General features: G+C 42.9%; 1 protein-coding gene across 1 annotated transcript in view; it reads right to left on the bottom strand.

Annotated features, from left to right (window-relative positions):
- The window catches only part of RORC (RAR related orphan receptor C), a 327,095-nt gene that overhangs the window by 139,463 nt on the left and 171,355 nt on the right, over window positions 1-16,277 (bottom strand). Inside the window, exon 3 of the mRNA XM_078671266.1 lies at window positions 7,422-7,563. Within this exon, the coding sequence (XP_078527392.1) occupies window positions 7,422-7,563 (142 nt within the window). The remainder of the gene's footprint in view (window positions 1-7,421; window positions 7,564-16,277) is intronic.

Raw genomic sequence — 16,277 nt, forward strand, 5'->3', positions numbered from 1 at the left:
ACTTCACGCTAGTGAGGCGCTGGCTCATTGATGAAGCATGCATCCCCAGGGTAGGTGAGGGCACAGCGTCCTTTTATATCAGAATCCCTTTCCCAACACCTTTTTAGTAATTCTTATCCTAAACATCTGTCTCAATCTATTGGTTTTCATTTATATCCTTCTACAGCAATGCAGTTTTTGTAAGTTACTTTCAAGTATGATTTACTCGCCTCCTTTTTATTTATTTATACACAATTGATTCTAAACATTGCACACCCAGGTGCTCTGGCTTTTTTCAAGCACTCTTTCCAGGCTTCACATAGCTTCTTTGAATATTCTTTCTCATTGCTTCTTTCTTGAATTTATAAGATTCTGCAAAATCAGCCTTGGAATCCCTATCATTTAATATTAACATAACATCCCTTTTTGAAAGACCTTTTATGACCTTGTGCCTTTTGTTTCAAGCATGCCACAGCAAGATGGATGTCTAGGTCCCATAAGCATCTTCTCTCAATGGGCATTTTAGATTATTTCACTACACGTTGAGGAGGGAGTAAAGATTGTTGGGTTGTGCTCAACCTCACTTACAAAAGAATTCAACAAAACAAAACGAAAACATCTTTTGACAGATTTATCTGACTGAAAGAAAACATTTAGTCCCACTTTACAAGTTGCCTCTTATTAGTAACGATTTAGGCAAAAATAGGCATTTCAGTCTGAATTGAGATTAAGAGGCATGCACAAGTCTTACACTAAATATTACCAGACGTGAATTACCTTTGGTTGTACCAGGAACAAATTCACCAGGCCACACGTGGTGGAATATATGTTCAGAGAATTCCCTCTAATTAAGAAATAACATGTGGAAATCGTGTTTGGTACCCTCGGCGTATCCACATTCCATAATTTGTTTACATGGAAGAATGTTTAATCCCTAAATAATTAAACTCCCAGAATTACCAGTAGCCGCAGTATTGCTTCTTCCTGGTAAAAAATTATACAATTGTGTAGTTATGCTGACCGTAACTGCATTTCTGTCAATTTAAAGGAAATTCAGGTCCTGTGTTTTAGTAACGTCTATAAGAACCTTGTTGGACCCTCAGTCGAAAAACTCCAGTGTGAGTTTACAAATAGAAATATCTTGTCTAAATATTTGATTAATAACTGTACTGGTTTGACGATTTTTAATTGAAAAAGGTAAAAACTATTGCTAATGTAAACACCTTATTTGATTTAACACGAAATGTGTGCTTTCACTGCTCACCTCCTTAAAAAACAAGTTAAAGTAATCCCGTGTGTATTGGTCCCAATAGAATCTTTTTCTCTGGAATTTAATGTTGGCATGTTATTGTAGTAGTTTAATCTTATCTGAATAGAAGAGCAAGCGCACATTAGCTAAATACTTCAAGAGGTAAAGAAACTGCAGGAAGCAACAACAAATCAATTTAAATTAAATCAAATACGGTGTTTACATTAGCAATAGTTTTTACCTTTTTCAATAAAAAATCGTCAAACCAGTACAGTTATCAATCAAATATTGAGACAAGATATTTCTATTTGTAAACTTACAATGGAGTTTTTCGACTGAGGGTCCAACAATGGTTCTTATAGGCCCGGGATTTAATAGTCAGGTGTACTATTCTAAGTCGCCTCAACTACTGTAATGCGCTGCTACTCGAGTCTCCAGCCCTGCTGTTAGACAGACTCCAAAGAGTACAATCTGCCGCTGCTAAACTGGCTCTTGGCTGGCCTAGGAGATCCTCGGCCACAGCGGCGATGGCCGAACTCCATTGGCTCCCGTTGAAACAACGAGTGGCCTTTAAATCCCTCTGCCTCGTCTACAAAGCTCTGCATGGATCTGGGCCCAGCTCTCTGCAAGCCATGTTTGACTGGTACACCCCATCCAGAGCACTTCGTTCGACAACGGCATGTCTTGTAAAAGTGCAGAGATTTTAAAAAGTTAGGACCGGAGGCAGATCTTTCGGAGTTGCGGCCACTAAACTCTGGAACAGTATGCCCCTAGACATCCGTCAAACGAAAGAACTCCTTCCTTTTAGGAAACGGGTCAAAACTTGGCTGTTTCCAAAGTGTTAATTCGATGGTCAACGCACTGCTTGCTCTTCCCCGTGTTTCCCCCCCTCTGGTGATATCTCAGCGCCAGGATGCCTGTAAGGTGACAGCTGCGCTATACAAATGTTTTAAATAAATAAATAATTCCTTTCCATCTGATAGAGATATATAGCCACAGATTCATTACCTATGAATACCCCCAAGCGTCAGACTGGATCACAAAGATTTTTCATGAGCTGACCCCTGCACGCCAGTAAGTGGCGGCGGTCGGCTCCGCATGGCATCGTCTGCACAGGAAGTCACGTCCACGTCCCTTATATAAGTGTTACCTTGTCGCGTTGATGTAACTTTTCCTATGTGCTAGCTAGCCCAGATCTAAGAGAAGAGCTACCCCTCTGCCAGTTTTTGACAGGATTTTTGTGATACTTTGTCAATCTTTTGTTAGGTTTCTTCCTGGCGTGTCAAGGGTGTTATCAAGGAAGACAGGGTTTAAACCCTGTGGTGCCTGTCACCGCGCCATGTTGGTGACGGATCCGCACCTCGTGTGTTTGTGGTGTTTGGGGCATAACCATGACTCCAAGTCGTGCTCGGACTGCCGGACCATGGTGCCAAATGCTTTGAGGGAGCAGTCCCTGAAGCTGCTAGAGGCCTGCCATGCGACTCCGCGGAAGTCATGGTCCCTCCCAAGAGGAAGGTCTCAGGACCATTCCAGTTCGAAGTCCTTTTCATCCCACTCCAAATCATCCAGGCACTCAGGTAAAGGCACAAAAAACACAAGAAGTCGAAACATACTTCGACTTCTCATCGTCTGTGGGCAAACATGATGAAGGAACATCACGGTCGAGGTCTGGTTTCTCGGAACATGCACCTGGCTTGACTCCATGCCTCCCCAGTTTTCCCAGACCAAGGGTGGCTATGCGTTTCAATTTTGAATGGCCGACCCCTCCAGCGGGTCTTGAGACCCAGCAGGGTAAGAGGGTGCCCCATCTGGTTCCGCTTCGGCGGCGCTGACGCCAGCTCCGATGGGCCCCCCATGGACCCAGACCGGCACCAGTATTGCCACTATGACCTTCGCTGGCCCGATGCAGATGCTCCAGGCAATGACAGCCCCATTCTGATCCCCGACGACATGGACCTGTGCCGATTATCGCTGATTCTGGTGCTGACAGCACCCACATGTCCTAGTTCGGAGTCGGAGCCGATTCTGAAGGGGTGAGCATTGGAGAGGAGTGGGAGTGGTCACTGGACCCTTTAGAATACCAGTCTGAGCAGAATATGGACTGGTGTGAGGAACGCCAATGGACTGGACACGTCTCCAGATACCTACATTCTCTTCCCATCCGTGTTTATGGAGGAGGGCGCTACATATGCAACGGTGGTGCAGAGGGTGGCTGAGGTCCTCGACCTTCAGTTGCCCTCTGCGGCAGTCAAGATTAACATCTTGACAGAGGTGTTGCAACCAGGAGATTACGCCTCTGAACCCCTACTCCCGTTCAATGAAGCCCTCACCAACGTTCTTCCGGGGACATGGTCCAAAGCCAGCACAGGGGCTCCTGTGAGTAGGACGATTTCCCGCTCCACCACCTTGCTCTAAGGGACCTACATTTCTTTACCCAACACTCTACCCCAGAGAGCTTGGTGATTCAAGCCTCTACTTTTCATGATGCATTCCCTGCCACTCCCCTGAACAGGGAATACAAAAGGCTGGACAGCTTGGGGAAGAAAATGTTGTCTTCCGCCAGCACTGCATTGCGGTCTGTGAAAATTGCATTCTTATTGGGCCGCTATTCCCACACACTGGTGGAAACAGTTGTGCAAGTGCTACCACTGGTCCCGGAGGAGGGATTCAATACCAACGCTGGAGAACTATCTTTGTTCAGTCAAGCATTCAGGTAAGGGATACCTGTATTCCCCACCTTCTGAGATGAGCTACAACTACCACCATCACCTCTGTAAAGACCCGAGGTGCATATGTTAGACCAATTGGAAGGACCCCAAACTGGTAAAGTTGCAACCCCATTGTGAAGTGGAGAAACTTCCTGTGCAATTGCAGAATGGGAATGTAAAAATATGCTTCCTGTTTATCGATCAAAACCATCCAGTCTTACTTTTCCAGCATAAGAAGCACCTGTCAGCATTTTGAACTTCTGCTTGAGGAGCCAGTCCAATAGCCTGAGATCTAGGATCACACGTAAACAACCATCCTTTTTGGGATTCAGTAATTTCCAAGAATAGCATCTCTGACCCTGATTGGCTGGCCGCAGTTTGAAAGAATATAGTTGCGACCGCCATTTTCTTTGGTTGCATCGGCAACGGTGCGGTTAAAATACACTGTAAAACAGATAGAAGGGGGCACGATATGGGTATCCTGACCCCAGAGGACGCATAGAGGGGCCCCTGAGGGCCCCTTATGACCCTAAAATTGTGGGGGGTTTATCGCTGCAATGTACTATCCGCAGATCCTACGCAAATGTTCGCCCAGCAGAGAAAAAAATGGAAATTCACTGATAAAACCAAAGGTTACAGGGTCATTATAGTTACGCTCACTTTTTGCCAGTACAAAACCACAGAAATTAAGCCATTATAGCTATACTTATAGGTATACTAATCTGAAGAAACTATAACTCATGCCATTAAGTAACTCAAGGCAATGAGTCATAGTTTCTTAACATAAGTATGACTATAACTGCTGAATCTCTTTGGTTTTGTATGAGTAAAAAATCCGCATAAATATAACGACCCTGTAACCTTTGGTTTTATCAGCAAATATATATGTATATATATTCACACACACATACACATATACATACACAAACTAAACGAAAAAGACCCCTCCTTGAGTCCCTATCGAAGGGAAAACAGACTTCCTTATTTCTCGACCTCCAGTACATAAGGCAGAAAGTGCTACACACAGAATACAAGTGCACAACAAGGATCCATCCTTAATCAATCCTGTGTCTAGCTCACTATCCGCCTTGTGAAGGAACAAAATATACATATGTATCAAACTCCCATGTCTGCAAAAGCTGTTTCTTTCTACTTTTCGATACCGGGGCCTGTAACGGGTGCAGGTCACATTCAAATCTAAACAACAAGTTCCTGAATGCTAAGCTCGCTGGCACCTTGAACTTTTACAATTTGATGTTGTTTATTAGAGCTGGTAGCACATTATATATGTACAGTGTACTGTGCTATCTAGTGCCAATGTTCATTGTGATGTGGTCCTTCAAGCTCTCACTATCACACAAGACCGGTAAAGGATCTATTATGTTGACCCAACTAGTTAGCCAATTCTGCATAGTTCAGGCTACGGCCGTCAAGGAAGCACTGCCTTCACAAATACTTTGCCAAGTGCATGCCAGTTCTTAATACCTGAACAAATAATATGATTACGGCCCATCACCTTCACCTGTGGTGAACTGTTGCAAAAGGGAACCAAAGTCCATCAAAAATATTCGATTGGGTATTGGATTGTATGAGTGAAATCCAATCCCTAATGATATCATGGGAAGCCTGCATCCGAGTGAAAGTCTAAGAACGTAACAACACGCCACTCAAGCGACTCTTTATGGCATACTGTATCACCATTGACACACCAATCCATGAAGATGATGGGCTGCTCATTTTTAAGCATCTGATCTGTACTTTAAGCAAGATGCCCTCAAATACAATTGAATACCCCAAAGATTCAAGCTAAGAGTGCTAGTTGAACTCACAGTCTGAATCAAATGATTGAGTTTAAGTTGCTTTGACATTACATAGATTACTGATCTTTGTCCTGAGAACTGGCCTTTTGTCAGCTCATGAACCCAAGCTTCAGGTACCAATTTGCTGCTGCTACTTAACCCAAGCCAAAAGGAGGTATTATTGGTAATGGCAAAGTCACTGTGCTGTTTGGAGCGCCCAGATTCTGTTTAAACTCCTAAGCTCATCGTGTTCCTTTAATTGCTAAATTTTCATGATAACCACGTGTCTACCCTGAGTCAACCTTCTCAAGTGCAAAGCTAGCAACAGCCCCCCCCCCAAAGTCCAGTACACCTCTTTAGTGTTTTGTAGAGCTGCTGAGTCCCTCGGAGATGAGGACTGCAGGAGTCTCCAGAACACCAGAACACTTCTCTAACCAGTGTTAAGTCTGGCGTAAGCAACTCCTTGTGTCGACCTGCATGGGGACTCTGTCTTTGTGTGCTCAGATCAGTTGCATCAGAAGCTGATGCACAGACCGTATTCACCCATATAACAATAAGGCCCTAAATATGAGTGTACTGATGGGTGGTTTGCAATTTATCACAGCTGATAAAACCCTGGATTGTGTTAGGACAAGTATCGGAAAGTAACAAGGTACTCGTAAGTGTGATTTACTCATTTCTACAGAGAAGAAAGTGCATGACAGAGCACTGGAAGTACATCTGCATTATATGACAATGGCTATATGCAGAGGAAATCTACATTGTCCTGATCAAGACTTGGGAATTAAAGTTGTATTCTTTTTTCAGTTGTATAAAAATCCTGCTCATTATAATCATGTTGGGCAATTCTGGTGTTCTGCCCCACGCCATCATTCAAGAGTAAACTTTGGCTGCTCAACTTCACTACCCGTGGAAAGGCAAAGGTAATGAACCTCTTCTCTTTCATTTATATTGTCTTAGTACCAAATTCCTTAGGTTCCAAAGACAATAGGCAATGCTTGCTGCAAGGAAATCCCAGTTGCGGTGGGGAAGGGTTGCGAGTGAGGAGCTACGCCTTGAGGAGGTTTGGTGCATCCAGAGGTGACCCATCTCCGTGGCGTGGGATGCCCTTCTCGAGCATTTCCTTACCCTTATAAGGGATGACACACTGCCTCCATGAACCAAGCGATGTGCCCACCCAGTACTGTACCTTACTCTACCTGACCAAGCCCCAGTGGAATACCCACCCCCCCCCCCCCCCACAACTCCAGCGGATACTCTTTTCCCACGAATTCTGTCCCTGATTGTGTGGCCCAACCCAATAGGTCCCTTGTGCCTTGACTTTGTCCTCATCCTACCTCCAACAACACCCTGGTCATCAACTCCTCCTTGTTCCCTACTTGCCTTCTCTATCTCTTTTTTGATGCAAACTTTGCTTTGTAGACATTCTCTGCTGATATATTGTACATCTTGCTCAGTTAACATTTTTGTTTTGAAACTCAATAAAAATACTTGTGAAAAAAATGGAAATCCCAGGTGCTCTTGAGTTCCCTAGGTCAATGAGAACTCTCCTGATAATCTATTTAAAGCTTGTTCCACTTTCCACATGGTCTAATTAATTACACCAGACACAAGATATGGTTTTCTAAGTACATTCTCAGTACAGTCCTATCTGTCTCTTGGTTTTCAAGAGCTTTTCTGCCTTACCATCACGAGACATTCCAAGCATAAGACATTTCTGCAGCCGACAGTGTTGGCAACGGTTGCGACTTGTTCTGTCAATCTGGCAGTTCTGTTGCTGAGAACATGAGTAGGACATGTTGCTCTGTTGGCTTCTTCGGAAAAAGCCCTAGAATGATAATACAAAAAGGAACTTAATTAAAATTAAAGAAGCAGCGTGTATTGGCATGTGTAAATTGCTGAAATATATAATCTTCTTATCAGGCCCTAACACAATATAGATGTACAGATGACTAGTTGTGATAAAACGGCCCATAAAAACTAAGTACAGTCAAAACCTCAGCTCTTTCAACCCTTCATGGACGAAAATGGACATTTAAACATGCTTTCATGTAAAGAAGCTCCAATGCTCAGTAAAAGCCCAAAACTTGAAATAGTTTAATATGCTACAAAGTCTTGATTCGGAAACAAGGGCTAGCTGCATGAAGGACTGGTCACAGAAAACTTCTCATAATTTGCAAAGAGCGTTTTGCGACCCATAACATTTTTTTATAAACTAACCTATGCACTAATGAGCCAGTTCGTAAAATTCTGATTTAGAGATGCCCATAATTTAACCAATCTGATGAATAATCATGCGGTAGGTGGCAAACTGACACACTTCAATTATTGGTCAATTTGTGATTGAAAAGGTGGTAGATGCATCTGGCCTAATTTTATTTATATTTAAATGTTTATAGTTTTTTCTAGAGATTTAATGTATTTCTATGTCAGGCAGTTACAGTTGGTTATAATTTGTAAGGCTTTATTGAGTCTTTAGGGTTTATTCTGGTTTCTGTAGATCTGCAAATAAGAAAAGATGCATAATGTATTGGTTTGTTCTAGAAATTATCAGTGGTTGGTAGCACATGTTTATAATGATTGATAAATCTGCCACATTGTGGTTATATAATTTTATATGTATACATTTTTACATACAGTGCCTGATTTACAAAGGTAACTTACACTTTTGAGTAAGTTTACTATTTTTTGGATATTCACAAAATCCTTGTGTAAATGTACTCCAAAAGTGTAACTCACATGCCTTAACCAAGTCGGGGAGCCAGGGAACTCTACATTTCGGAGTAATTTATACTTTTGAGTCAGTTTACTACTTTTTGTCTATTTACCAATTCCGAGTGCAAGTTTCACTTTTGGAGTGAACGTGTGCTTGGATTTTGTGAATAGCCAAAAAGTTGTAAACCTACTCAAATGCTTATAGCTACAGGCTTTTCAGTTTGGTAGAGACATGTGAGTAACACTTTTGGAGAAAAATGTATACTAATATTTTGTGAATATCTAAAGAGTAGTAAACTTACTCAGAAGTGTAAATTACTCAGAAGTGTAAGTTACTTTGTAAATCAGGCCCAATGCATTTTAATTTGTATATGTTTGATGTACCATAATTCCCCCCCAAAAAACAAATGACTGATAACTACACACTTCTCAGCGGTACAGTCTTTAATCTTATATTCTTTCTTTATTATAACATTGCTGTGTTTACAGTATCTTTCCTCTAACTGACAGCCAAAAAAGCAGTACAGTTTCGGAGCTATTAAGATACATCACTTATATAAGGGTTTAGTGTAAATTAATTTATGCAAATAACTAGTTAAAGAAAAGTATAGAACACACTACTTCCTAAATTGAACTTTTCATTAGATTGCATATTAATTTACATTAAGTAATTGATTTTTTACAAATAATTTTGACCAATACTTTAAAATTAGTTTCAGCCACCATCACTAACATATTTAGTTTTATTTCATTTGTAACAGCTTGGTTATAAGTTAACATATTTTGAGTAATTTTAATAACTTTTACAGTTTGTAAAACTAAGTGTATTACTAAAGTAAAAGAATAGCATAAATAATATTTTTTACAACAAAAAATGTATTCAATCCTATATCCATGTATATATGTATTATATATATATATATATATATATATATATATATATATATATATATATATATGTCTCAAATCAATATAAATTGCAAGAACCCCCCCCCCCCCATCAATGTCTCCTGTGCAAATTGTAGCAGGCGTAAATGCTGGCTAAACATAACGCCTTCGCCCCATAAATCAGTCAGACATTTGTAGAAATCAACCCCTTATTTGAACGATGAGATCTGGATGTTTGAGAACTGCAGTTGTTCCTACAAGAAAATAAAGGAGGAAAAGACACAGTATAGGCATACTGGGAGGTCCTTTGGGCATGCTCAAAGAAGGCTTAGTGAAAAGTATTTAAGTTTCCTGAGCCTTCACAGCTCTGATAAAGTATCTGAATGAAACAAAAACCTTTATGAATGTGCAGAGTGAAGTGAACTAAGGCATGGAGTCAATACTGACTTATCCAGAGTCAATTAATGTGGAAAGAGGTATACAATTAGGACCTATGAAGCATGAGAGCGAATAAGATCTCCTTCTCAGCAAGCCAAAACACAAAACACTTCGAAGAAGTCTTTCAAGTCACGAGTTCGAGTGACTCCTCGTCTAGATGATAATGTGCATGGGCATCGACTCCATTGTTAGATTTCTTTCTTTCCACCATCGGGTTTGGTTGTGTGTGCCGTTGCTTAGTTTCAAGACAGTTACGGTTCTCTCTTCGGTTCCAAATACATTTAAATGCATGCTGGTATTGTTTCGATCACGCTTTACCACTCTGCTTATTGAGGTACAATCGCTCGTCAAGTCGATGTGCTTCCACTGCAGTCCCTTCAAAGCCTCACCCTGCAGGGTCCTCGACTCAGTCTCCTTCAGGTTCTTCATAGAATGTCCTGCTGGTAATGGAACAGACGCCTTTCCATTTCTTGCCTCACTGCCAAGCCAAATTCACATGGACCGACTCCCATCAGTTCTGTAACCTGTGTTTGTCACCGGATCACAGAAAAGCAGATTCCAAGGCCTGCCACTCTTTCCACTCGACAAAGGTCCTCAGAGACCATTGGACACACCGGCTGGAAATGCAGCTGAGGAGCACCGAGGACACTCGTAACCTGTTCGGCATGAAGACGTCGGTGAAGAAGAACACCACCCTTAAGCTTCCGTAGCAGAAGAAGAGACGCCCTTTGTTGAGGGCAGTTCTGAATCCAAACATGAACTCGACTTCAATATCACGGATGTCACACCAAAGACTCAAGAAGTGAGTACTGTACACCCCACCCCTCAACACTGTGTTGAACAGACGAAAAAACACCCAGCACCTTTCGAACAAGAGGCCTTCAGACCACCACTGCTTCACGGCCATGGTTGGCACCGAGCAGCTGGTTCAGAAACCCTGCCCTCAGGCTTGTCACTAAAACACCAGCCATAGCCTTCTGTGCCGACAACCCCGGCACCTATCCACCAATCGGTGCTGAGCCGACCGTCCACATTCACTGCTTCAACACTGAGTGGAAATTCAGCACCAAAACACTAACAAGCAAGTGAATTGACTCGGTGGGATAAAGGGTAGTGGCATGGTTTGCAAACCATTGGTGTATCGTTAACTCAATGGGTTTGCTTGCCAGATATGACCGTGCTCACTGGGACGACATGGAGGAGCTCCTCCAACATCTCCCAGATTAGCACAGAAATAAGTGTACAAGAACTTGTTGCAGAGGGCAAACCTATATCTAACACCTCCATACATTGTGCCCTAGACATTACTGACACAGCAGCAAGAGGGATTAAGACCAGCACCCTGCTCCACTGGCATGCATGGCTGCGTATTTCAGGATTCAAGCAAGAGGTACAACAAAACCTCCTAAATGTACCCTTTGATAAGGAACATCTTTTTTGGCACCAAGTGGACGAGGTCCCAGAGAAAATTAAAAAAAGACACAGAAACAGCGAAATCCTTGGGGCTTCTTTCACCGATTCAGCTATCATGAGGGTTCCAAAACCAAAACTTCGGAAGCCTCCACCATCCTACCAACATAGCCAAAATCAGTATTCCTCCTCCAACGGTTATTATAGTGGCTCTTACAGGGGCAACAATGCAAAGGGTAGAGGAAAAGGTGCTTCCCCATGTGGTGGAACACCCACCACTAACCAGTGACTTCCCTCACCTTCCCCCCTGACCATACAACAACTGTCCGGGTCGTTTACAGAACTTTCTACCTACAAGGTAGTCAATAACATCAGACCAGTGGCTGTTGGACATTATCCAACGCGGCTAATGTTTGGAGCTTATTACTACACCTCCCGACAGCCCATCTCACACCCACAGGTTATCTCTGGAACACTAAACACTGCTCAAACAGGAATTTCAAGTTCTTCTTCTGATAGGAGCTGTAGATACAGTCGCTCTACATGATCAAGGGTCGGGAGTATAGTCCCAAAAGGGATACATCTTTACGGCCTATTCTAGATCTAAGCCCCCTAAACCACTATATTCTGTCAGAACATTTCCATATGGTCACACTCCAAGATGTGATCCCACTCATCCAATGAGGTGAGTTTCTTGCAGCCCTCGATTTAAAGGATTCCTATTTCCACATGTCAATACAACCAGCACATCGCAAATATTTAAGATGTGTGATAGCAGGAAAACACTACCAATTTAAAGTCCTACCGTTTAGGGGTCACTACTGCACCACGGGTATTCAGTAAGTGCCTACTAATAGTAGTAGCAGCACATCTGTGCAGACAAAACATCCATGTATTCCCTTGTCTGGACGACTGGCTCATAAAAGCCAGTTCTCATCATCTATACCAGCAACACAATCAAGCTACTGTAGATCTACATCATCAATTCGGCTTCAGCTTCAATATACTCAAACCTCCCCTTCACCCTCAACAAATTCATCCAAATCTGGGTGCAATCCTGAACACACAAGTAGGATTAGCTTATCCCAATACCACAAGAATTCAAAATTTCCAAACAATAATATCCCATTTCAAATCAATCAACTGCTCACAATAAGGACAGTTATGTGGCTCCTAGGCATGATGGCTTCCTGCATTGCCATATTACCCCACGCTCGCCTTCACATGTGCCCCTTTCAGGAATTCCGAGTGCATTAGTGGTCTCAGTCACAGGGGAAGTTAGAAGATCAAGGGCCAGATGTAGGTCGGTCGGTAACGGCCGAAAATCGGTATTTTCGGCCGTTACCGACCGGTATTACAGATTTGGCATGTAGGGGCACAATTTTACAGAATCGGTAAACTTACCGATTCGGTAAATTTACCGATTCTGTAAAATACCGAATCGGTATTTTTACAGATTCGGTAAATCTCAGATGTAGGTGGGACTCTTCAGAGTCCCAAAGGCCCTACAAATTCGGTATTTTAACACCCAATCCAATTGCGTGTTAAAATACCGAATTCAGGTGTGCATGCACATGTGTGCATGCACACCTAGCCATGTGACAGACAGACATGCCCTTAGGGCATGTCTGTGTGCCACATGGTGCATATGCCTATTTTTGCGGTGCCAGAGGGTGTCAAAGTGACACCCCCTGCACCCTTGCAAAAGTCGGTATTTACCGATTCGGTAATTACGGAATTGATATTTCCCATTGATTCCTATGGGCTTCACAGCCCATAGGAATCAATAGTAAATACCGATTCGGTATTTCCAGATTCGGTAAATACCGAATCTTAACGATTCTGTATTTCCACATCTGGAAATACCTACATCTCCCCCCTTCATATTTACCACTTCTTAAATACCGAATCGGTAAATTCGGTATTTAAGAAGTGGTAAATAAGAATTACCTACATCGGGCCCCAAGTGTTGATAAACAGCTTCACTCATCACTCTATGCAGTGGTGGAACACCAATAACCTGTTTCAGGGGCGACCTTTTCTAGACCCTGTTCCCCACATCACTCTGACAATGGAAGCATTCTGACAGGCTGTGCACACTTACAGGACTTCACAGTTCAGGGACTTTGGAATTCCAAGCACCAGACTCTCCACATCAACTGCCTGGAGCTTCAAGCTCCTCGCCTAGCATTGAAAGCTTCCCTACTTCCCCTGATTTTAATGACCTCCTCAGCAGGATGCAGTAAAAAGTCCACAAATGGGAACTCCATCCCCAAGTCCTCCTCTCTTACTTCCACAAATGGGGATTTCCACATATATATCTGTTTGCAGCTGTAAACAAAGTAAAATGCCCACACTTTGGCTCCAGGTTCCCACAGCCAATATACAAGGCCAACACCCTATGGATGAATTGGTGAGGGATATTGCCTATGCTTTTCCGCCTCTCCCTCTCCTCCCGTTTCTGGTTTGGAAACTCAGACAAACATCTCTCAAACTCATACTAGAGCTCCAACATGGGGCCAACAGTTCTGATACACAACGCTACTAGATCTCTCAGTAGTTCGTCACCAGAAGCTCCTCATCAGGCTGGACCTTCTCACTCAGAAGCATGGAAAAATCAGGCACTCAGATACCAAGGCACTCAACCTAGAGGTTTGCCTTCTGAGGTCATATCATTCGGCTACCTCAATCTCCCACCCAAATGTATGACCATTCTCAAAGAAGCACGTAGATCTCCCATAAGGGCATGCTACGTGACTACATGCAAAATATTTGTTTGTTACTGTCAGACTAAACTAATTAATCCATTCAATGTTACTATACAAAACATTATTTGTTAACTGCTCTACTTACAGCTCTATGGGCTTGCTTTCACATCAGAACAATTACACCCTGCTGAAGTAGATACCTATATGCAAAACAGACAACACCTTTCTTTATTCAAACTACTAGTTATTAAAGCCTTCATGGAAGGACATAATAGAGGGATTCCACCTAAGGTTCCACTTGAACCTTCCTGGAATCCTAAAACTGTTCTCACAAGACTCAAGGGTCTTCCATTTGAAACCTTCATAACTGCCCCCTCCAATTTCTCTTTTGGAAGGTGGCATTTCTAATTGCCATCACATTACTTTGATGTGTTAGTGAGCTCCAGAGATTAAATTTAGAAGCTCCCTTCTTCCAACTTACAGAGACAGGGTGGTCCTTCACACCGACCCTAAATGCCATCCAAAGGCCATCTCCCACTTTCATCTCAATTGAGTTGCCAGCATTCTTTCCACAACCAGACTCAGTTGCAGAAAGGGCTCTCCATACATTAGTCAGATGAAAAGTTAAGTGCGTCCAAACATATAACTTTTTTTTTTATAGCAATTAGTACTAAAAAATAACATGGAACACAGAGAAATGCAAGTCCAGCAAGGACCCATATTGAGATACAAATGTTGATTCCAATACATGCACCAATAACAACCAATCCTAATATATAAGAAAAGTAGAAAATAAAGAGAGGGTTAGGAAGAGAAGCTAGAGAAAGAGGAAAGTGAAGGAAAGAAGGGCAGAAAGCAAAAAAGGGAGGGAAGACAAATCTACAAAGCATGAACGAGAAGGCTGGTCAGGCAAAGTCCAAGTACAGTAATGCGGGTGGAAAAAAGGGGGGCATAGGATGCAATGATAGTAATGAGGATGAATAATGAGTAGCATGTCCTGAATAGGAGACGTCCCCCTGAGCACTGCGTCAAAAACCCTTCGAGTGGGTATTAAAACTGGTTAATTAGACTTCAATTCAGTTCGGTCTTCTTTGCAGTGAAACAAAATCACATTTATTCATGTCATTAGAAATTCCATTCGTGAAAAACAAACATCCTCCGATGTCTTATTTCAGATCATTCAAAGTATAATACATCCCGTAATGAGGGTGAATCAAGATTTACTGCAAATTTGGGGGGTAGTATCCGGAAGAAAGGGGGATTGTGTGATAAGAACAATATATGCTGTGTCCATTAAATTATAAATTACCTTTTCGTAGGATGCAGTTTTTTACATCTCTGCAGTCCTCATGCAACAGCAATAGTGGAGAACACCAGTGTCACAGAATACAGATCAGATCATGCCAGCTTTCACGGCAGTGACAAGCAAACAACGGGTATTGCGGGTCAGCTTAGAAAGATCTGATAAGTCAGGGAGGAGAATTAGGGGGTCCAGAAGTGGCAAGGGCAAATCCATAGATTCCCAGAGGGTTGACCTCCACTGCTGTCCAGAAGGGGCGAATGGGGGAACAGTCAAGTAAGATATGAACAATATCACAGGGCGCGTGATCCCATCACCAGCAGGCAAAGTGAGAAAGCAACCCTGTGACCTGAAGCCATGCCGGTGTCCAGTGTCAGCGCTGAAGGATCTTAAAAAGTCTGAGCTTCATCCATGCCTCCTGGACTCCCCATTCCAGGGCCTCCAAAAGTTTGGCTCAATCCTTCTCATCATATTCCACCTGTAGACGAGCTTGCCAGGTCGTACTGAGGCTATCCAATTGTGGCTGGGCGTAGAGTTGGTGAATCAGGAGGTTGTAGAATCCAGACATCATGCCTTTAAACTGACACCAATGGTTAAGGTAAGAGAGCACCGAGGAACAAGGGATGATCCAGCACTGGGGACCCAGTTTGCTCAGCAGGCAATGACGTTGTTGTGTATTGCACCACTGTTGAGTATGCAACAGGCCAAATTCGTCTCATAGCATCTCAAAGGACTTGAGTTTGCCGCTGGAGATCAGGTGTGTAAGAGTCAGGATCCCAGCTCTGCGCAAGGGACCCCAATCCAGCATGGTCCCCCTATGTGCATACCAGTATTGTTCCAGAGGGGAGCTTTGTCATGGAGATGGAATTCCACTGAAAAGAGTTTGTGAGCCCGAATCCAGGTGTCATTCATGGCTTTCTGCATGGGGTTGCAGAAACCGGTGGTGGTGGGGCTAGGAAGATAGAGGGCCTGTATTCCTAACAAAGCCTCTGGAACTTGCGTTCAATTGAGACCCATAACGGAGGGTCTTGGACCAGGGTCTGCATGTACGCCATTTTTGCCAAAAGTAGGGCTATACTCCAC

The sequence above is a fragment of the Lissotriton helveticus genome, chromosome 12 (assembly GCF_964261635.1).
Source record: "Lissotriton helveticus chromosome 12, aLisHel1.1, whole genome shotgun sequence".
NCBI classification, from domain to species: Eukaryota; Metazoa; Chordata; class Amphibia; order Caudata; family Salamandridae; genus Lissotriton; species Lissotriton helveticus.